General features: G+C 33.8%; 5 protein-coding genes across 7 annotated transcripts; 1 reads left to right on the top strand and 4 right to left on the bottom strand.

Moving 5' to 3' along the window:
- Positions 1 to 452: 452 nt before the first annotated feature.
- Positions 453 to 5,765, bottom strand: LOC114420152 (DEAD-box ATP-dependent RNA helicase 58, chloroplastic). 3 transcript variants are annotated; one of them, XM_028386027.1, is made up of 10 exons: positions 5,477 to 5,765; positions 5,297 to 5,390; positions 5,113 to 5,226; positions 4,858 to 4,980; positions 3,590 to 3,694; positions 2,998 to 3,156; positions 2,854 to 2,922; positions 2,537 to 2,626; positions 1,589 to 1,729; positions 453 to 796 (listed from the first exon to the last, which is right to left on the bottom strand). In XM_028386027.1, exons 1-10 carry the CDS (start codon positions 5,734 to 5,736, stop codon positions 533 to 535), a joined length of 1,419 nt encoding a protein of 472 aa, XP_028241828.1. In that variant the 5' UTR covers positions 5,737 to 5,765; the 3' UTR covers positions 453 to 532. The 3 variants fall into 3 exon arrangements, with proteins under 3 accessions (XP_028241828.1, XP_028241829.1, XP_028241830.1); XM_028386028.1 differs by lacking the exon at positions 2,537 to 2,626; XM_028386029.1 differs by lacking the exon at positions 5,477 to 5,765 and having other exon boundaries at positions 5,113 to 5,222; positions 5,297 to 5,392.
- A 2,308-nt stretch (positions 5,766 to 8,073) lies between these two features.
- Positions 8,074 to 11,124, top strand: LOC114420148 (E3 ubiquitin-protein ligase RHF1A-like). The gene is made up of 8 exons (XM_028386023.1): positions 8,074 to 8,365; positions 9,126 to 9,172; positions 9,291 to 9,353; positions 9,455 to 9,566; positions 9,719 to 9,987; positions 10,092 to 10,199; positions 10,296 to 10,632; positions 10,869 to 11,124. Exons 1-8 carry the CDS (start codon positions 8,216 to 8,218, stop codon positions 10,893 to 10,895), a joined length of 1,113 nt encoding a protein of 370 aa, XP_028241824.1. The 5' UTR covers positions 8,074 to 8,215; the 3' UTR covers positions 10,896 to 11,124.
- Positions 11,125 to 11,815: 691 nt separating this feature from the next.
- On the bottom strand, positions 11,816 to 13,170 carry LOC114420149 (NADPH-dependent aldehyde reductase 1, chloroplastic-like). The gene is made up of 4 exons (XM_028386024.1): positions 12,980 to 13,170; positions 12,528 to 12,904; positions 12,077 to 12,435; positions 11,816 to 12,003 (listed from the first exon to the last, which is right to left on the bottom strand). The coding sequence occupies exons 1-4, from the start codon at positions 13,103 to 13,105 to the stop codon at positions 11,981 to 11,983; spliced, it is 885 nt and encodes a 294-aa protein (XP_028241825.1). The 5' UTR covers positions 13,106 to 13,170; the 3' UTR covers positions 11,816 to 11,980.
- A 2,138-nt stretch (positions 13,171 to 15,308) lies between these two features.
- LOC114420147 lies at positions 15,309 to 16,613 on the bottom strand. The gene is made up of 2 exons (XM_028386022.1): positions 16,205 to 16,613; positions 15,309 to 15,898 (listed from the first exon to the last, which is right to left on the bottom strand). Exons 1-2 carry the CDS (start codon positions 16,331 to 16,333, stop codon positions 15,668 to 15,670), a joined length of 360 nt encoding a protein of 119 aa, XP_028241823.1. The 5' UTR covers positions 16,334 to 16,613; the 3' UTR covers positions 15,309 to 15,667.
- A 1,318-nt stretch (positions 16,614 to 17,931) lies between these two features.
- Positions 17,932 to 21,435, bottom strand: LOC114420146 (NEDD8-activating enzyme E1 catalytic subunit-like). The gene is made up of 9 exons (XM_028386021.1): positions 21,217 to 21,435; positions 20,982 to 21,145; positions 20,707 to 20,909; positions 20,083 to 20,315; positions 19,950 to 20,012; positions 19,795 to 19,851; positions 19,467 to 19,588; positions 19,282 to 19,399; positions 17,932 to 18,422 (listed from the first exon to the last, which is right to left on the bottom strand). Exons 1-9 carry the CDS (start codon positions 21,307 to 21,309, stop codon positions 18,135 to 18,137), a joined length of 1,341 nt encoding a protein of 446 aa, XP_028241822.1. The 5' UTR covers positions 21,310 to 21,435; the 3' UTR covers positions 17,932 to 18,134.
- Positions 21,436 to 22,820: the final 1,385 nt, after the last annotated feature.

The raw sequence follows: 22,820 nt of genomic DNA, 5'->3' as shown, positions 1-22,820 counted from the left end.
AAAGAAAATAGAAGTGAGTCTCATTCCTACAATTTCTTCCATTGCCTACAAACAACAAACGACCAAACAAAGGAAGATTTTGTTTTCCCATTCTTTTCGGTCTTAGCAAAATCACTCTTCCATAAATCACATTCCAAAGTGTAATGTCCTAGTTTCTTTCTTTATTTTTATATACATAACATAACTCTTAATTTAAAAATAAACCTTTGGTCCTCCTTTCTCCTTCCCTCCAAAATCTCACTTCCAAACATATCCTAAAAATACTTTTAACAATTATCTTTTCTAAAAGTTCAATTCTCTCCTTAAGAGTGAGGCTGGAATTCCACGCCCAATCCATCTTGGTATACTCCGGAATTTTTGCTTTTCTTTAGAAGCTTGTTGATATTTTAATATTATATCGGTGTCAACATGATGAAGATCATCCAGAATATAAAACAATTTTAAAGATGAGGTAACTATGAAAATAGAGTCAGTCGGAGGCACATTATATTATAGTCGATCAGATTAAAATATGTGAATGTTTAGCCAAGGTTTATGGAACAAGCTCTTCACAGTTAAACATCAACTCATTTTCATATCTCTGCAGAACAAATCGCTCATCTGGAACTATAATGCTGGTAACAGTACAATTGATGTCAGAAAAGGGTTTTCTACAAGTTCGCCCTGCTCGATGAAGATAATCTATGGCAGTCCTTGGTAGATCAAAATTGTAAATGTGAGACATTTCTGGAAGGTCAAATCCCCTAGCAGCTATATCTGTTGCCACAAGAAGATAGCCACCTCCTTTTCTAACCTCCTGAATCAAAGAGACAGCAAAATGTTACCACCCATTTCCCCCTTAATCTTAACTTGCCATTTACTCACAATCAATGCTACAGACTAGTCTCCAAAGTCCAAACAAGCATACTTCTGCCATACGATAGTGTACTGGCTTAAGAATTTTGATCAGAAGGTTTAATTCCACAACAATAGCAGTCAAATTAAGAATTAAAAATCTAGCACATTTTAGGCAAAGGACTGGGGTAACTCTTCCACTAAATTTTTCCCACTGGTGATCAATGTCATAATCATCAGCCATTACTCATCATAAATTCTTCCCACTGGTGATCAAGGCAGTGATTTCAAGGTTGAAGAGTGGTACAAACACATTCTAACACCGTTTTCAACCCTCTTTTCTATTAGTTGACATTCATGAGGGTCCCAGAGGTTTGGGAATGGGAACCACCAAATGGAGAGAATGAGAGACACATATTAGTAGGACTCACATGAATTTCATTAAATAGGAAAGGAGAATGTGTTGCTAGTATTTCATGCCAAGGTTTTATTAAAATATTGACTGTGTTATCTAGACCAATATACTTGCTGGTTCCCAGTTAATCCAGTATGACCAACCAGTACAATTTGGTTATCAGAACAAGAGTTTGACTGGTTAATCAAAACTTATTTCGAACCTAGCTACGAGTTAGACTGAAGGATGACAGTTATAATGAATTTAGATGCAGAAACAGTGATCATAATGCACGGAGGACTGATAATTAGGGGGTCACCAAAGAAACCTCCTAATATCAATCCACTGAATGGCACTTACCAACAGGGAAGCTGCTCGTGAATTGAAATTCATTTTGTCTTCAAGGAGGAGGATATCTAAATCACCTTGGTATGATGTCTTCAAAAAATCAATCAGAAGGGATGTTGATGGAGCCTTTCCAGCCTTTTTTGACTTCTCAGACTGCAAAACAGAATATGTAATATTAGATGATATATAACATTTCACATACATTGACTGAGTCAAACAGACATTAAATCCAGATATATGGGCTAATCATTTGAAGGGCACCGACTGCCAAGTAATGATCAATACAAACAACCAAGTCCTATGAATATGGATTTTAAGCAGTGTTTCAGGAAAATGATCATAAAAAAATAAGGATTTATATCCTCTAAAATGCAAGCAATAACCTGTCATGAGAAAATATAGTCTTACTAAATCTATAGTCTGTTATCCATGTGCATGTATTTTGTCAATAATTAAGCAAAATTTCAATCAATGATCATCAGCAATGCAATTACTCTCTAAAGTGCACCTTGTAATTTAGAGGATCTTGATCCAAGAAACTATTCAACAGCTCAAGCACTAATGACAATCACAAATACTTGAGTATAGATTTCAAATGGTTATGCAGGCAAAAGTGATAAAATAGAAATAACTAATCCAACAGTACCAGCACAAAATAGCAATACAACATAGGAAAGATTCATCGTGTTAAGTATGCATTGGATAATAGTTATGCAAGACCAGACAGAATTATTTTATCAGTGAATGTTAATTATGCACTTTATAACTGCTTCTCATGTCTGGGACTAATGCTCTGAAAAATTGTAAAGGAAAGTAAGTCATGCACTAATGTAAAATGTTTAAACTTTAAAGTTAATTCCATCCACTCCCAGGGCATGATCTACTGATTGCATTATCCAATTGATGCAAAACGATTATTGCATAACTAATTGAAGGAGGAGAAGCAAGTTCTATGCATACCTGCTCAGCAACAAATATAATGCCAGACTCAGGTGCATCAGATTGTATCAAGGATAACAGGGTATGTAATTTTCTTTTGGTATCACATATCTGATGATTGAAATAGCATTAAAAAAAATTAGCTAATACCAAAGATATGTCTTTAATAAACAAGTGACTTCCAAAACGATGCAATTGAAGTTTAAACAATTCTATATACATCTTCCCAAGGTCTAAGAGTGGCAGGCAAACAAAGCATTAAAAGAGAAAGACATCAATTTTGACATGGTAGAAAATTAGAAATACACAAGGTTTCTTCAATAATCAATATTCCTTACTACAAATCTATGATATAGGCGAGATGGCATAGGCTCCACTGCACTGACATGAATATGTACCACGTCTCTCTGGAAAACAAATAAAGAAGTCAGACAGAAAGTTTAAGGTACCTCAAAGACAAACATATAATCAGATCAGCATACCTTTGTCCATTTCTGCTGCACAGAATCATGAATAAATCGGTTGTGCTGTGGTATAGATGCACTGGCAAAGACTGTCTGACGGTTATTGCAAGATGAATATGAAGTCAAAATCTTTCGAAGAGAACTCACTTGCTTTGAAGAATTGAAAATGCAGTCAACCTAAACAGATAATAATATAAAAAAAAATAAGAAATAAATATTTATGAAGTTGCTGAGGGGCAAAAAGAAAAATAGAAGCTGGCAGGGCTTATATAATTCCAGGTCTTGTAATTTTCATATTTCACAATTTGTAATTCCCTAAAGGTGTGAATGCTGTTTTCCACTTGTGAAAATGTGGAAACAAAAATAATGAAATCTAATATTCTAAAAAAAACACTTTTAAACTAACTATAATATATTTCGCTTGCCAGAGCCCTGAACCACATAACTTTTTCAAAGCAATTATAGCTGGATGGTGGTTCAGTCATACGTTTTGACTTTTAAAACACACGGAGATGACGAAAACAAGACAACTCTGGAAATTTGCTTTCACATTTTACTGAAAAATGCATAAAGACTAACTGATTTAAATTTTAAAGATTAAAACATTTACCTCATCAACAATCAGCACCCGCACAGTTTCAAGTGAAAAAAAATGTCTTTCAAGCATTTGGCATAAACTCCCAACTGTTGCAACCACTATTGTTGGAGGCTCTGCCTGAAATTTGAGAAAGCAAAATGAGCAGGAAAAGGGTCTTCTCTATACAACTTAAAGATGCCAGTGACTAGTTCAAGAGAATATAAAAATCAATGAAATGTCATTATCATGTCATATATGTAATAGGTTTGGGATGCATTTGGGAAAACAGCTTAATGAAGAATTTATTCAATAAGCTTTTATCAGACGAGAGTTTATTCATAAACTAAAGCTTACTGAAATAGACTAAAAAGAGCTTATTTTGACAAGCTTTTCCGTGAAGCTTATTAAAATAGATTAAACAGAGCTTATAGGAAAGTCATAAGCAACGTCCATAAGATCAAATAAACACTTCCGTTATTACAAATTTATATTATTCAAAGCATAAAATAGTCTACGTTACAATATATAAGAATTAAGGACTACATCAAACCAAATCCCTACAAAGGTCTAAAGTATAAAAAAATACAAACAAAACACAAGAAATTAATCATTGGTGCCTAATCTGTGATGCCCATCACCCCCATCCACTAACCATTTGTACTATAAACATATAGAGAATGTGATCTATTTCACAAACTTTAGTATGTTTCAGAGTTTATTTGTTGGGCCAAACAGGCGAGTCAATAGAAGATTTAAAATATCCATAAGAGCATAGGTTCTCGTTCTGGCCAATTGGCCACATCTACAAGATTAGATAACAACTACTCTCGTTAAATAACTGTTTCTTAAAAATCACAACTGCTTAACAAATTCAATTAACTTTCAGCTGTTGAATAATTTTTAGTAGTCATATACCAAAATTTCAGAACCCAAAAATTAATTGGCATCTGAGTATCTACAATTCAAAGTTTTATGCATACATAAATATTTGTGGCTGCCAAAAAATAGAATATAAGAAAGTAAGAAATTAGAGTATGAATGAATTGCATCAACAGTAGATAATTAGATATTGTAAAGAAGGGTAAATAAAACTTAATCAGACTAGTAGAAAAATATGAGAATCAAGAAGAAAATTCATTATCTCTCAAATAATTCCATAAAGATTAAAAGAAAGGATATCCTGTAGTGTTAAGTAGAATTCAAAAATTGCAGCGAGCAACCATGTGTCAGTCACCAAATGTATTTGGTTAAAAAAACAATACAGTAAAACTCATTGAAGAAACAAGACGAAAGGGTTCTACCTTTAACCAAGTCTTGTGTCTTTTCAGTGTTCCTCCATCTAGCAGAGCCATGATGGAACATGACTTCTGCTCCCCATCAACTCCAGTTGGCTTTGCAGCCAATGTCCTAGCAACCTTGGTGACCTTGTCATCAAATTATTTTGGCACTCAGTAGTTACCCTTTGCAAGGAATTACCCTAACAAGTTGCACTAACGATAATCAACATGCTACTGCCTACTATGACATCATACATAATAACTCATAAACATTCTTACTTGCATGCCAAGTTCCCGGGTGGGTACCAGAACTAGGGCTTGCACGGAAGATTTTGCAGCATTGATGATGGAATGGATCAAAAGCAGGTATGTGAGTGTCTTCCCAGAACCTGTCTAAATAAGAAATAAGAACTTGAAGTAAATAAAAAATAAAACAAACACAAAGGTGCAAAATAAAAATAACCTGAGCATGAAGTATGCAGTCAAGCCCGGAAAAAAGGTAAGGCAGTGCTTCCCTCTGGATATCTGTAGGCATTACATAACCAATCTCTTCCATCCTGAAAGAAACATATTTATCAAATTCTGAGCACAAAGCAATGCAGCTTAGGAGAGAAAAAAGAGGAGTGAGAGGTTTTGGATTTGCCTTTGCAGTATATGTTCGGGAACATGCGATTGGCATAATTCTCTGAGAGTGGGAGTGGTGACCTCTGAAGGGGCTATAGGAGAAGTATTTAGAATGGCCTGTGGAGTTCCGAGCTTGAGGTTAGTGGTGGAGGAGGAAAAGTGTTTGAGAAAATGGTTGTATGAACGAAGGATGTAACAGTTAGTAGGAGCTAACTTTTCAGATGAAAGAACGCGCAAAGTAGCAAGAGGCGACAACAGTGAGAGTGTGTTGCTCTCCATGTCTTGTTGATGATGATGAGCGCCCCTATCCCAAACTACCAATATTAGGACAGTTGATCCCAAAAATATCAAAATGGGCTGGGCTGCTCTTATTTTTGCGTGGGCCTCCGGCCTGCAACGAGTCGCTTCCAGTAAAGACCCACCTGACTTGGTCCCCTTTGAAATTAGTTTATTTTTTAGTGAAGGTTTTTTCTTTGATTCACATTAGTATTTATAAGCTTTGCTGATGATGAATCTTATTGGAAAACCTAATTGGTCCACCTTTTGTGGAGGCTTCTCTCTTATTATATATTTTTTTATCTACAAGACTTAAATCGATATTTTTTTAAAGAAAATTGATTTTAATATCACTCAGATTAATGACTTGTTAATTAAAGTAGGTTAAATAACTTTTAAATGAGTTAAAAATTATATATTCAGGAAAAATCGTTGATAGAAACTTCAAATGTGAGCTCATTTGATCTTCAGGGATAGTCTGAGGATGACTTTGGTTCAATCTTGGACGGTGGTTCGTGCATTTGATTTTCAACAATGGAATGGTGGAAGTTGCTTAGACAAACCAGGTCCATTCCCTTTGTTTTTTTTATTATTTAAAAGTGTGAAGTAGGTTGATAACACGTGTTTTTAATATTATAATTATTTTTAAATGAATTAATTTAAGACAAAATTTAATTTACATTATTAATAACATGTTTTTTTTATTTTCTCACATTTAAATTAAATGAAAATTTCTTATTATTTTATTTCAAAACAACTACCCAAGTCTCGATCGGCATGCACCCTTCTTATCTGTAGATTGATTTGGTCAATCCAAACAAAATACATGTCTCTGAGTTGGTTCTTATTTTTTGCCGTTCACGCATATCATTTTAGTCAATCGTATTTATGGTTGCCATGTTACAACTACTTAGAAATAATTTTTCAATTGTGATGCGAAAATCAATAATTTCGTACCTTAGTCCAACGTGCAATAAACATTATTTCAATAAAGATCAAATGCAAAAAATCCATGTGACAATTTATCTAATCTTTTTAGTGTGAAACTTGATCTTCTTCAACCTCCTCTACCTCGATACTCATCACTCTTTTCCTTGTTTTCAACAAGATTGATTTCGAAATCGTTGAGCAAACATTTATTTTTCTCTTTTATTTCCTTTTCATTTAGTAGTCTGCATGTAACAATGCCCATGTTTAATTTTCCTTCTTGTGAAGAGTTACAAATTTATCATTTTTTGTAAGTGAGAAGTTAGGATACTCTAATTTTTACTCTCAGTAACTCAACATATGTTATTTTCAAAATGATTATACTTCACCAAAAAAACTTTTTTAAAATACCAAATCTCTTAAAATTAATTACTTGAAATTGTAATTCAAATAACCCTTTAATGTATTAAAAACAAATTTTAGGATATGTAAAAACTTCAAGAGAAATTAACATTTTAAATTTTGCCATATGAAAATTAAAAAATATATATTTAATTTTGTTTTTAAAGTTAATTTTCTTGTTGAAAAAAAAACACATCTCTTTACGAATAATGATGAAAGAATACCATAAAATAAAAAAAAAGGTAACACAACAATAAGATTAAAAGAAAATATAAAAAATTTAATTGGATCTCATATATACACAACAACTTATCTATTTAAAATGATTTAGACTCCTATATACTCTCATCTTTACATCTATCATCATTTCTATATTCATAATCCTACACAAATTTAATAAATTTTCTTGTTGAAAAAAAAACATCTCTTTACGAACAATGATGAAAAAATACCATAAAATTAAAAAAAAAAGTTAACACGCAATAGGATTAAAAGAAAATATAAAAAATTTAATTGGATCTCCTTTGTACACAACAACTTATCTATTTAAAGTGATTTAGACTCTCCTATATACTCTCATCTTTACATTTATAATCATTTTTATATTCATAATCCTACACATATTTGATAAATTCTCCCAACACTTTCTTATTATTTTAATAAAAATATTAATTATATCAATTATTCACGTCAATATCCAATGGGTATAACTGGTATTAAATAGAATAAATCTTAAAAAAGAATAAGAAACTTTGTGACTAAGTTCTCACTAATAATTAATTTCATACTTGATTTAGACAATTAAATAATTAGTCTCGTAATTAACTCAAATAATCAAAATTTATGAAAATATCATAAATATGAGTAAGTTAAGACCCTAATTAAAATGCTATCAAATAATAATAATAATAATAAGTTATCACCGTCAATGTAAAAAGACAACACACAATTATTATAAAGGTTAATCGATTAGATTCCATGAAAATCAAACCGTCTGAATGGGAACTTTCCTACGTTCTCATTTTGTGCCTTTCTCTTCTTTTCACATTTATTGTCTTTGACCTTTTTACACACTCTGACACTCTCTAGCTCGCTCTCTCTACTTTTCCACGCTTCTTTTCCTTATTTTCTTCTCTTCTGTTCTCCGCTACTTATGGCGAATTTCACCTCTTCTTCTCCCTTACCTCTAACTCTAACTATGTCACACATTTCAACTCCGTCATCTTCTGCGGCTTTCGACGACAGTTCCGAGGATGCCTGCAGCATATGTCTAGAGCCATTCAGCACCCATGACCCTGCCACCGTATGATCCACCGCAACTTTTTTTTTCCTCACTCATTACATCAAATTGTTCTATTGTCACTTTGTGCATCTGGGTTTGTCCGAAAGTTACAAACTTGCATGAATGATCCCGTTCCCTGGGCTTATTGGTTCTGCATTTTTTTAATTTTCATCAGATGGAACTGAGTCATAGGTTTGCTTCGTGCGATTTTTTTTTGGGGGGTTTTAAACATGATCTGGTTTTAGGTTTGTGTGTCTGATGGGTTACTAATCTGTAGGTTTAAAAGATTGGTATGGTTGGGAATTTCATATATATTTACTTTACTTAACATTTTATATAGTGGGTCCTTTTTCTTTAATAAAATGTGTGTTTTTATTTTATTTTACTCTTTTGAGATTCATATGTGATATGTGGATCTGTTTTGCCATGCCATGGTGCTTATTAACCCAGCATAAGGAATGATAAATGTTGAAGAAACAAGAAATGAATTTACAAACAATGTGCATATTTGCAGTGTGTTATTTTATCTCATTCTTGCACCAATTAGTTTAACTTCCTGATCTAGTTGGGAGTTTGAGGATTAAGTTTGTTGTTTAAACCTGTGATTGAGTGTTTAACCTTTTTAAATCTAGGAGATGCCTTTTGTTTTCATGTGTTGAACTTCGTAAGCACTCATCCCATGTCTAAGTCTGTAGAATGCCAAAAGGAAGTTTTTGTAGTCTTTAGGTAGTAGTATAAACATCTGAAGATAAACATTGACATGTTTCTTTTTCAACTCCAGATTACCAGTTGCAAACATGAATATCATCTGCACTGTATTCTTGAATGGTAAGCCTAATCCCTCAATAGGTGGTTTGTTTGATCTTTTAACTTTAGTTTTTTGAAGCCTTGGAAAGTGATGTGAATTGTTTGCTTTCATCTAAAAATTTCTTTTTCTCCCCTTAAGGTCGCAGAGAAGCAAAGAATGCCCAATATGTTGGCAGTTACTTATCTTGAAAGACCCTGCCAGGTATTTATTTTTTGTTGGAAATCTCCATTCTTCTTTCTCCTCACACCTTTTGATAGTCTCCTTGTATTTTAACTTTTAATCAACCGCCCATCTTTTTGTAGCCAAGAGCTTCTAAATGCAGTGGAAGCTGAAAAACGCTTAAGTTCAAGAACTGTATATTCACATGCATTCACTGATTCTCGTAGTCCCCTTCATCGGCTTAACAATGACCAAGTGAGTGATATACCTAGGAATTGAAAGTGTTGTTCTGTTTTGTTTTGTTAATATTTATTTGTAGAGTTTATGTTGATGTGAATGTCATTTCATTGATTTTTGAGGAAAATATATGATCACTGTTTGATGTGAGGCAAATTATTTTGTCGCAGGATGATTCTGATTTTGATGAACAACTTACGCAGCACCTAGTTTCTGCTGCAAGTAGAGCTCGTTATATCTGCAGAGGGGAAAGGCAGAGATCCCCTGGAGCAGGTCCTTCAGAGGTTCTTGTTTTTAACTCTTCTATGCATGCGTCAGGGATGCAATCAACACTTACAACTTCACCATCTTCTGGTGTGCCTTCAACATCTGCTTTTTCCTCTGTTGGCATGGTTACAACAAATACTTCTTCTGAGAGTGACATGCCTTGCAAACCCAGGTATTAAGGAGTGCATTCATTTGTTTACCAGGAAGCTTTTGCTGTCCCTAACCAGTAATCCCATTCACTCACTGATTTCTCATTGTCTTCCTTTGCACGTTCAGAGTTATTTATAGCCAGCCATCACCGGAGAATGCAAGGAGACTAAACACTTCTGAGATATTCTCCTTCCCTGAGTCCTTCAAATCCAAACTTTCTGCTGCTTCAGCCAGGTAAACGTGTTTGTGCATATGGATTCTTGCATGCTCTGGTTAGATGTTCAGAATCCCCTTGGTGCTAATATGTATGTATATGAAATATTGTAACAGATGTAAGGAATCAATTTCAAAAAATACTCGTGGTCTTAAAGAGAAGTTGATTGCACGTAATGCCTCAGTGAAAGAGCTGAGTAAAGGTGTTCAGCGTGAGATGAATGCAGGCATTGCTGGTGTTGCAAGGATGGTTGAACGCCTTGATCTCACCTCGAAACGGTCCTCGTCTCCTCTCATTCCTGTAAAAGGGAAGTCTGTCCAAGAGAATGGTGTTGAGCAGTTTCCTAATAAAGAGGAGAGTGGAGTTTTGGTTGCTGATGTTACATCTAATGCTGCCTCACTCGATTCTAGCTTGGTTGCTGTTGGAGTAGAAATTCCTCCTTCATGTGTTCAGGTTTACTTCATACATTTAATCCTTGAAATTTAACTGATTATATGCCATGTTTTTGGCACAGTCCATTATCATGTACACAAGATAAACAGTAAAAGTATAAAAACAATTCTTAGATAGGAAGAAGGGAGGGGTACCATAGAAATGAAACGAAGAGAAGTTGGGGGTTAATTTTGAAATCTTAAATGATTTTTTTGTTTAAAAGAGGCTAATATTTTTTCATGTGATGCTTTCTTCAGAGTGGACATGATGCTGTGATGACTTAGCTCGGATGGTGTTGTCTCACTAATTAAGGAAGAGGCCTGCAATGCAAGAGACGACTTGATAATAACCAACGTGGCTGTTGGTATGCGTCCTGCATTTGGTCAAATAAGTTGTAGAAATTCTAAGTAGTTTACTGAGCCAGCCTTTCTTCTTCTGCTTTGTTCTTTACATGTTTGTCGCTATACATTTTAATGATATAATATAGATGCTCTCTGTTTTCATTTGATTCCAGACGGCCCGTTTTATGTAAACTTTTAAAATTATTTAATATTAAAACGTAAGATTGTGTATTGAATTTAATTTGAAAGACTGAAAATGAACGTGTTAAGGACATCTCCGGTGGCCAACAGATACCTACTTTTAGTATCTTAGTATATTAAATTAATTTGTGTCTGAAAAATTAATTTTTATTCTTAAGAAACTCATACTAAGACTTAAGAATCCTACCATGTCATCTAAGACTTAAGAAACCTACTATGTCCAACAACAAAAGAAAAGAACCATTTTTTATTCTAAGAAATTCCATTGGAGATGGCCAAAATGACTCAAGTTAGACATGACGAGTTAAACTTGGTTTGACTTAAGTCGACGAGTTGATAAAATTCGTTAGGCTTTAAACTCGATGTAAATTTTATATGAATTTTTTTTTCAAATTTGAACTCAGCTTGTTATGCTGAAACAGGAAAGAATTATATGAATTCAATAAAATAAAATAAATATTATTTAATTTTAAGTGAAACGACAGAATAAGTCTCGATCTAAATTTGAATTGGTGTAGATATGTTGTTTCTCGACATATTGTTGTTTCAATTGATTGGTTTAGTGCCCTTTATGATGTAAGTAAATGTAATGGCTTCTTCAGAAGACTAAGAATATGAGCAGTTACTTAGCAGATTGTCTCTGTCGGTTGTGAGAAGACAAATGAAGATAAATAACTCACGTAAAGGTTTATTCATCTCAAGGCATATATGCTACAAACACAATGTATTTCAACGTAAAATATGCATCCGAACGTAACACTGCTTATTCAGGAGGGGTAAGCTAGAAAAACCAGTTCAATAGGAAATAGGTGAAGGCACACTATAGCTTAAGCGTTGACGACCATCCCACCTGCAAGCAAGTCCAAAAATGTGTAAGCAAAGTTGAACAGAGTTGTTAATGTAAAAGGCATAAAGAGGAATACCATTTGGATGGAGGACTTGGCCAGTAAAGTAGGAAGAGTCCTGACAAGTTGCCAAGAACAAATAACATGGTGCAATCTCACAAGGCTGAGCCACGCGGTTCATTGGCACCTCACACCCCAAGTTCTGAATCATCTCAGCAGGCTTTGAAGCTGGTTGTATTGGCGTCCAAACTGGGCCAGGTGCCACACCATTCACCCTAATTCCCCTACTCGCTAGCTGCTGAGAAAGACCTCTGGTGAAGGCCACAATTGCTCCCTTGGTAGCAGTGTAGTCCAACGCTTCTGGATTCCCATTGTATGCATTAACTGAAGTAGAGTTTATGATGCAGCTCCCTTCTTTCATGTGCTTCAGAGCATGCCTGCACTCATTTGTGTCAGGATATGTAATATGTTTCACTCTAGTCTAATTAATGTAAAAAATAAAAATAAAAAATTGTTATCTTGGATGTACTTGACCAAAAAGAACTGAGAAAAGATGTTGGTTCCGAAGACTCTCTCAAGCTGCTGTTGTGTGATTTCCTCAACAGAGTTTGTCAAATGCTGCTCAGCTGCATTGTTGACCAGAACATCAAGGCGGCCATATTCTTTGACAACAAGGTCAATGACCTGTTTGCAGTTCTCATCAAAGCCAATATCCGCTGCTATTGCCAATGGATTGTCTGCACCACTTGTCTTAGCTTCAAGCAGCATCTTCAGAGTATCATCTTTATCCCTGTCCTCATGGCCCTTTACGTATGTAAAGGCCACGGTTGCACCCTCTTTTGCGAAACACAGGCAAACCGCTCTGCCAATTCCTGAGTCACCTCCTGTCACCAACGCCACCTTTCCCTGTATAACCTCACATGCATTACAAAGACTTGCACTAATAGTAACCATCATAATAATGTGTTTGCTAAAATATACCTGGAGTTTATTGGCGGCCTTGTGATCAGGATTTGTGGCTTGTGGGAGTGGATTCATTACATGTTCTTTTCCTGGCTGAGTTTTCTGGCTCTGTGCTGGGAACTTAGACTCCTTATTGCTTGCCATTTTTGCAGAATTAGATTGTCAAGGAAACTTTTCGATCGGTGCTACAATTGTATATGGTATGAGGATATATATATATATATATATATATATACACGTTTTGAGTTGGAATATATTTACGTGCTGTTGTGATGAGTGGACGTGTACTTTTGTAGGGATGAGTAATGTCTCCAAGGAAAGGAATGGCTGCCAAGTCAAATGTGATGGCATGCCACGTAAAAGAGGGTCTGCCAACGTTTCAAACTCACGGGACCAAGCGGTGGAATTCAGAAGCTTGTGTGATTGATAGTCATCACCATCATATGTGTGTGTGATAGAGATCACGATCAAAGGTGAGAACTTGTACACTATTATATGATGGTTCGTGGGGGGTGGAATAAAACTGCCTACCTAAACGAAAAGAAAATTCATAAAAGTAAATGAAAGAATGTCTGAACAAAAATGGAAAGAAAACTGATTCGTTATTCAGTCTAATTAAGAATTTGAGTATACATGCATGATTAAGGTTCTTCTGACTTATCAATTAAATAATAATCAGTCATTGCTCCAAGTTTTTGAAACTTGATTATTAGCTTAAATAGTAACTAGCTGGCAAGCTGGGCATGTATCTATTCAGCTTTTATTTATAAATATTCGCCCATCTCTATACTGGCCAGGCCATGTCCTCCATCCAAATGGTATGGTATGTTCTTCTTGAGGATTGCTTGCTCAATTGCACAGAATTCATTATATGGACGATTTCATGTCTAATAATTTGCTTTATTTTTTATGAGACTAAAAACTTTCTTCTATACTTCAACATTTACATTTTGCAATTAATTTGGCTAACTTAAGATTAACTTACTTCACCTAAGCATTATTATTTAATAACCACTTACAAGTCACGTGAAGTAAACTAGTCTAACATCGAAGACAAACCAAATTAACTGCAGAAATTTATATAATAAAAAAAATAAATTAGATTAATTCCAAATATCTTACAAAAAAATAATAAATTAATATTTTTAAATAATAAATTAAAAGATTAATAAAAAATACTGTTAGAAAATTAAAATTAGATTTATTCCAACTTTAAATAGATTAGAGAAAGCCGTCAATAAAAAAAAAAAAAAAAAGATTAGCGAAAGGATAATGTAATGAAGCTCAATAAACAGCAGCAAATAAATCATAACGCCGAGAGTGGGGCATGAATAGAATAATTGATTGACACTTGATGACTAAAGGCAAATTGCCATGGCCCAAAACTTACGTATGCAATTGCAATCATTTACACCGCTTTACCGGTGATGAGATCAATCAAGTATACAATACATGCAGGAAGCATGCAAGGTAGAAGAGATGAGAATACAATACTAACAAAGATTAAAATTAATTAAAATGGTTTTAATTATTTATTTATATATATAACTAAGATTAATTTCTTATTTTTTTATTAGATATATTGTATATATAAAATTTAAATAGATGGTCAAGATTAAAATTAATTAATTGAATTTTAGTTTTATCTCATTGGATGCCTTTTCTTTTCTTCTTTTTTTACTATGAAAAAAAGATATATTCACTTTTGATTTACGCTTTTAGTCGTTTCAATTTCAATCCTTTTTAAGTTACTTTATTCTTCTCTCTCACATTTATTTTCTCTTTTATTTACAATTTATTCTCATGATAAATTTTCGAGATTGATAAATTTAACCAGAGTTACTTATGATTAAAGGGTTTTACACACGTTATTAGCCGTATATTCAGGAATAAATTTCTAATACAAAACCAAAAAGTTGAACAGCTTTAAGAAGAATGACCCACCAAGATTCGAGTAACTTCACTTATATTTGTTCATATAGTGACTCTATTATTTCACGTCAAAAGCTTCTGTTTTTGTATAAAGTGCTTTTGATCGATATGTTTTAACGCTCGAGTGACTATAGTATTTTATCTCAGCAAAAATTCAATAAATATGTTCTCTGGGTCATCAAATTGCCAATATCTTTAAGGCAACTGGCGCAGCTTATCTATATATGTCAAGAACAAGGTTGACAAATGTAATTAAATCCAAAAAATGTAAGGACTAAGGAAACAGTGAACAAACATAAATATCTAGTCATAAGCATAACGTATTATGTTTCTGAGTTATTGCCATGTTAGCAAACACATTGGTTTTGACACACACACACACACACAGCGAAACATAAAGAAAATTCGAAAGAAATAGTATAGAAAACTAAGATAATTTCATCAAACCAGATAACAATAAATCACGCTTGTGCTTGTGCACACGGTGAAGGGTTACAAGACCTTGACTAAACCTTGCTATAAAGACTAGCAAGTATATATGGCAATTCCGAAAACTATTTCACAAGATAGGGGTTATCCCCCACTTAATTATGTACATTAATTTGTCCACTTCATTAGTCAACGCATATTGACCTATACATCAATCCTTCAAACTATATAACCACACATTATTGCCTAAAGACTAAAGAATTAGACCCGTAAGTAATTAAACTTGGCAAAGTAATTAATCAATAGAACTTATGCAGTTTAATTTGTGGGAAAATATATATATCCTCAACCATTTTTGGGTTTGAAAGAACTTGTTATAGGAACTTGAGAAACCGTTTTTGTATCTTGAGTCTGCTTTTGATACTTAGCGTTTGAGCTTGATCTTCCTTTCCTGTGCTTCCTTCTAGGCTGTGTAGATTGGGGGATAAACACCCCTGTCCCTTTGCTTTGTCTTATCAAAGCCTGCTCGTAGAGGAAACCAGACTGTGGAGGAGGATAGATTGATCCAGGAAAAGTCTGAAAATTAGATAAAATGACCATGGACATGCATAATGAGTAAAACCTCTGTTAAAAATGCTATATGTAATTGTAATAAGAAAAAATTAAGTCCATGTTTCCATAAAAGTTACACAGTTAACTTTTAATTTCTCCAAAGTATATAAGTTATACACTTAAGTTAAGAGAGAATCTTAATTCGTGTTTATTTTTTATTTTCTTCTTTTATAAATATTTATCGAGAAATTCATCTAAACAGAACCTAAATAAAAAGAAAGATGCATGTGTGGTGTGTTTGAGGAGATTCAAGTGGAAGTAGTGAAAAACCTGAAGAGAATCAGGAGGACAAGTAGGAAGGGGGTCTTCATCTTCATCCATAATTAGTTGAGAAATTTGCTTGCTCAAGTCTGCAAAAAATAGGTCATCTTCCAGTTCCACAGCAACCTCCATAAGCATGAAACCAGTTAAATTAAGTATCAAGAGTTGAACTTTGATGTGTCTTTTATTCTGTTGTCCCAAAAGTAAGGGGGTTTAATAGAGGGGGAAAAGGGCAAGCATGAAATGTAAAGGGATGGGCATGTGGGTTGGTGGGGTCATGGGCACAGACACAGTTGGCCAATCTGGCTAAGGCCCACTAGAATCATGCAAGTGTATTGCGATTTTATCCGGTTGATCTTAAAGGAGATGAGGAACAGCAGGAAACAACTATTGTCCAGATATCTAATCCAAGATTTGTAGATTCATGATATATACTTGGTTGTGAATGGTCCACCCTCATATCCTATAAAGTTATATTATGTTATGGCTCATCATATTCATAGCTCAGTAAACAATCAATTTTTGCCCCCCAATGGTTCTTATCCCTTTTGTATGCTTGTAGCGGTTGCTCTTGGTTAAGATTGAACCACCGAGACAGATCCTGCATGTAACCGTCAGTGGATCTTCATCTCAAACAACTTGCAATTGGACCCAAATAGTATCAAAAGTGTATTTGCTACCCTTTTTTTTTTCGAGTAATAGTTGGACAAGGATAATGTGTATGATTAATCGATTATACTACTATAAGGGTCACCGTCGCAAGTCGCAACTTAAGCAGAGATATAATATAGAGGACAAGGCAGGTCAATTTGTTCAGACAGTTGCCCTTGATCAAACCTTGAAAAAAATACTAGTAATAGTCTGTGTGACACTCTCTTTCTAACATTATAATTGGTTCAAATTTATTGAACATCATAAGTAAAAGATCGGTGAGTCTTACAATTTCTATAATCTGGATGCTACTTAATCTATCTCATTTTTCGCCCAACTACCCCTGACCAAAGGAAATGTGCTTCCTGATTATGTGGAAGAAGCACTACTATTCTTTGGTCCATGTGAGGGTTGTTTTCATAATAGGCAATAGCCATAGTGTGTGTTTTTCTTTTTCCCCTATTCATAGTTTTAAATTACGTCTAAAGTTGCGTTGCAATTATAGAAATTATGAATAAATTAAAAAAAAAAAAAGCATTTGTAATTGTTGTTGCTGTATTATATTTAACTTTGTTAAACAGGTTTTTGATAATTTTAAACTTTTAACTAAATCCATGTAGTTTTAAATTTTTCATAATTGGTATTAATGACACGACAGTTTTTAAGCGACAATCATTTTTTATTTATTCTTAATACTCCTCTGTTCTTTTGGACTTCATCACACAAGTACAAGTGTGTAAGTGAAACCATGGAAGATTCGGCTATTCAACTAAGGTTTTCCCCCTTTTCCAGTTAATGAGATTCAATTTTTCGATGAACCTGCACCAATTGCGGAGTGACAAGACAAACCACCGTTTATAAAATTGCCGCTATATTTATGACTTAGCAAAAATTTCACGACGAATTGTGCTAGATAAAGGTCCTATTCGTATTTTATTATGATGGATAGATAAACCAGGTTACATTGACAAGGCTTTGAAGAGAAAATTAGTTGTTCAAGCACTTTTTGGGAAGGTCTTCTCTATCCGTCTGAGCTGCTAGAGTTTTGTTCAAGGAAATTTTCAGTTTTAATGATACCTTGGAGATTTAGAGCATTGAGAAGGTCACGAATCATTAAGTGAAACAGGTATCAAGTGTTACAGTTTTGCTCGTCTATGAATAACTTTGACAGGTAGAAACTGTAAAACCTTACCTGACCAATATTGGAAACAAGCTATGATATCTAACATAAACTATGCATATAGAGCCGAAAAAATTCTAGCAGCAAAACATGTTTGGATGTGGTAAGTTATGCTCCTCCAGCTGTATCCATATCTGTAACCCCGTCAACTCCCTTGAAAACAACACGTAATTTTCTCAAACAGGAAAACTTTTGGTCGTTCTTGATTGTTGTACCATTCACATGCACAACATCCTTGGGCAATTTACCCATGAGATTAAAAAGAGATAGATTCAGGTTTGATCGAGTCATTTCTTCCAATACAGGGGGAGCTTGCATGTACAGATTCTTTCCTCGATGTGTAATACTAGCTTTTGATAATCGCAACTTAGGATGTTCTTCCAGAAGATCCATGAACTGTTAACCACAATTTGATTCGAAAACACATCAGAAAGGAATATGCTAAAGATGCATCAAGATATGATTTGCTTAAAAACACAAATAACACAGATCAGTTCACTCATTGAAATACACACACACACATATATATATATATATATCATAAACACACTAGCTCTATACAGCACTAATTTCACTGATCTGAAGTCAAGACGCAAAACATTTAATAGGTGACAAAAAGATTATTGCACCTTTCCTAATGAATGTGCATTTCATGAAATAAACAAGCCAGGTCCTGCTGATAAAAAAAAAAGGCTAGGACCTGCCAGTAAAAGGAAGGACTCTTCACACAGTGAATTCCAAAGATTAATGCTTCCTATTACATATTCGACATTCTAACAATTTCTTGTACAGCCACCAATAAGGGAAAACGAGGAAAAGGAGGGTGGGAACAGGGATTGAAATAAACTAACAATGAAACCTTCTAGAATTGACACAGAAATTTTAATCTCCCCAAAATATCATTGTAAATTCTCCACAAGAGCACAAAATTAATGATAAGTTTTTAAAATGCAATATAATGGCTGTAGACTATAAAACCAAATGAAGACTAGTGAGAGCTGAAGAGACTTGTATGCAATAGGAATCCATGGCCATTTTCAAGGTCAGTATGGCTTTAAAGTATAAACTATAAAGAGCTAGCAACCAAAACAACTTAAAAATACAATTCCAATATTCTTTAATCTTTATCAAGGAGTATTTGGACCCTCTAAAGACAGAAGGAATTGACATTTTCTGCATAGCTGATCAGAAACTGATATATATAATTATATACATAAAAAAAAAGAACTTGAGGAGTTAATAATTGAAAAATAACCTTTTGCAATGTGATTGAAGGGTCTAGTTCAATTCGTATACCAGGACCACACACAAGACAGTCCTTGTCCCTTTCAAATTCTGCAACTTCAGTATGGAGGCCTTCTGATCCATTATACCTACAGGTATTAACCAATCAATAATATTTATACCAAAAGGCAAATAATAATAAGATAAAGGCCATACGTTAAATAGTTCGACAAAGTTTTGCTGCACTCTGTTGCAATCTTTAATGTTTCTAGTGCACATGCTGCTGATATAATTGCATTTGTTGAAGCTATAGCTGGTATGATGTTCTTCACGACACCCTATTAAAACAATTAATTTTTAGTGAAAAAGGAATAAATGAAAATACAGTTGACCCTCACAAGGGAAAACACAATAAATGAGATAAACATCAAACAATTCATAGGAATTCATCATTTAGAGAAAACCAAAGAACAAAGCTATACACGCCACACAAAAACTATGAATTTTGCTACGGATTAACTATCATCCCAAATCATCTACATACCTGGGTAAGAGAATAAGTAACCCCAGGAATGCCAAAAAGCTCAGCCCTCTTGACAGCCTGTAAAACATAAATAGTTAAACTTGTAACTGATCAATGGGCTAAAAATGTAGATTACACTGTCTAGAAATAGAAACTCACAATGAAATAGTGGTTACCTCGTCATAGACCCATTTCATATGCTCAGGGTTATCTGGATCAAAAGCCACTCCGCCATGAACCTGTACAATAAATTTTGGTTGAAATAATGGACATTATAAAAAATAACAGAAAGAATGAACGAAGATTTACCTCATTCCACTTAATCAAGTGGGCGTATTCAATACAGTGAGCAGCAGTTCTAGGGGTTTCAGCCAGGGTACACAAAGGAAACTTCACTTGAGGTGGAAAAAGCCAGATAGTACACTCAAAGCATGGTGTAATCCCTGGCATGATAACCCTAGCATGGCCCTTGAAACCTTCAGTCCCACCATCCACCATAGGTTTGATTGTCTCTTCTTGTGGATTATCATCAGAATCGTACTCTAGATTTATCAGTAAAAGGAAAAGAAACTGAAAATTAGCATAAGCAGTCTGCACCAAATCTTTGGGACTGAATGTAGAGATGGAAATTCTACATAATAGGGGTCATATAGTGCTAAAAACACCAATGCAGGACAACAATTCAAGTAATGAAACAAGCATGCGGGATATATAAAACCAAGGTTTTAAAAAACAGTCCACGACCGCATTTACGGCCGCAACATAAAGGTTTTTGTGGTGTCTGAGATTGCAATGCAACTGCAATTGTGGCCTCATCAGCTGCATTTAAGCACAATTTCCTATAACATTGCAATGAAACCACGACCGCAATTTCAAATCATAAAAGGCAAATAACAAGGAGAGTAAGTAAAAGGGTTAGTAAAGAAAACAGACCTAGAAAACTGCAGGCAACAGTATTGATATAACTGCGGGCCTCAATGGAATCAAGACCAAGGGCAATAATGTTAAAATTGTTGTAAAATTCAATTTCCTTGTCCTCGATCCTGCAAAAGTGCGGCACGATTTCCACACCACTAATTCTCTCCATGACACGCTTGGCAGCTACCTCGGCTTTGGGTTTGCCAACATCTTCAAGTCTACAAGCAAAGCAAGTTAACAACAACAAAAGCAGTAGATGATGTTGTAAAAAAGAAATGTATGAAGTTAACCTGAACAAGAATTGGCGGTTGAGATTGGTAACTTCTATGCGATCCATGTCAATGACCTCAAGGTTTCGGAAACCAGAGAGGGCTAAATCCTTCAACAATTCGCAACCCAAGCCACCAGCCCCAACCACCAACACTTTGGCGAAGGCCTGAAGGTCATCTCGCAACTGCGACAGAGAAAAGGTATAGAGAGAGAGAGAGAGAGAGTAGGAATAGGAATAGATGAAGGAGTAGGTACCTCAGGGCCAGGTTCGAACCTAGGACCGACGAGATTGCCAGGGCGGAGAAGGAGCTTGTCGAGGTCTCTTGATCGGCTTGAGGTATCCGCCATTGGATTTGGAGCTAAAGATGCTTCCCTTCCCTCGCAGTCGCTGCCTTCACCAGCCACTCGCGCCTCAGATTTTCTGTTTACTCTCTACTCTCTATTGCCGCAGCTTTTTCCTTTTCTTTTTCTTCTTTTAGCTTTAATTTTAAGCTAGCTTTAATTGTATTGGATGCCTAGGCCATGCCTTTTATTTATTTCGATCAAATTACTTTTAAAATTGATGGAAATAAGTGTTTGATTTAAAAGTTGACATTCGTGATTCTAATAAAACAAATTATAAAATTTCGTGATTACAATTGTTGGTTTCTTTACTTCTTTTTTTAACCAGGTTTCTAAAATATGGATACTTATTTTATCTTTTATTTTTTAAAGGTGTTTTATTTTATTCTTTAAAGTGTGAAAATGCATTTTAAACCACCAAGATAGATATATTTAAGAGTTTATTTTTATGAACTAATAATATAAAAAAAATTTCAATATCAATATGTTAGAAGTCATGATAGGTTCTCTTTGTAACAATTAATAAACTGATCATATATAAATAACATTAAAATTATTAAATAAATATAAATAATTGATAATTATTTTATTAATTAAAACTGCCATTAAGAGTGATGGTGTGTGTATAAAAAAATGACTATTTAACGATGAATAAGAGTAAAGTAACTGTGCAGTAGAAAAAAAGAGTAAAGTAACTAACCTCGATCATTAATAAAATAATCAATAATTAATATTGATTTATCATACATATATACATAATAATGTTAATCGTTAATGCTTTTATTTTGTCAAAAAAAAATGTTAATGTTTTTATCAATCATTAAAACTACTTTATTCCATAAACTCAGTTGCTCTTTTGGAGAAAACGATTTAAGTGTGTATTAATAACATTCTATTATAATTTTTTATTTTAAATTTCTTAATCAATGATTTAAGATAATAGATAGTATTCAGTTTTAAAATTTAGTTAAAAGTTGAAAAATATCAAAAATTGGAAAATTGAGATATGAAACAAAAATGTGAGAAATTTATAAATTTAGAAGCGTGTGATAAAACTAATTAATAACTATTCAATGTATATATAAAAAAAATAATGTTAAATTTTTTTATGTACAGTAATTGCAATATTAATAAAATGTATATAGAAATTTAAATTCATTACTATTATATAAAGTATATTTCATGTAAAAAAATAAAAATGGATATAATTCATTGAAATGAAGAAAATCAAATAGGAAAAGATGAAAAAATATATACTATCAATATAAATTTTTTTTGCGTATTTTACATTGCCAATCAATAAGAAATTACTGTTTGTAATTTAATACCAGTGTGTTATTTTCAGTACATAATTCGAGGTAAAAGATTGTGAATTTCTTAAAATTAACATCAATAAAATTAGAAGAAAAATTCGGTAACTCTTAATGTATAAGTCATGCTCTATTTCTCTTAGCTTATCAAATCAGAAATTTTTTTAGCCAACAACTTTTTCAATATATATATATATAACTCCTTAA

This window comes from Glycine soja, chromosome 7 (genome assembly GCF_004193775.1).
Source record: "Glycine soja cultivar W05 chromosome 7, ASM419377v2, whole genome shotgun sequence".
Lineage (NCBI taxonomy): Eukaryota > Viridiplantae > Streptophyta > Magnoliopsida > Fabales > Fabaceae > Glycine > Glycine soja.
Note: the sequence above shows the minus strand (reverse complement) of the source record. Positions and strands in the feature narration are given on the sequence as shown.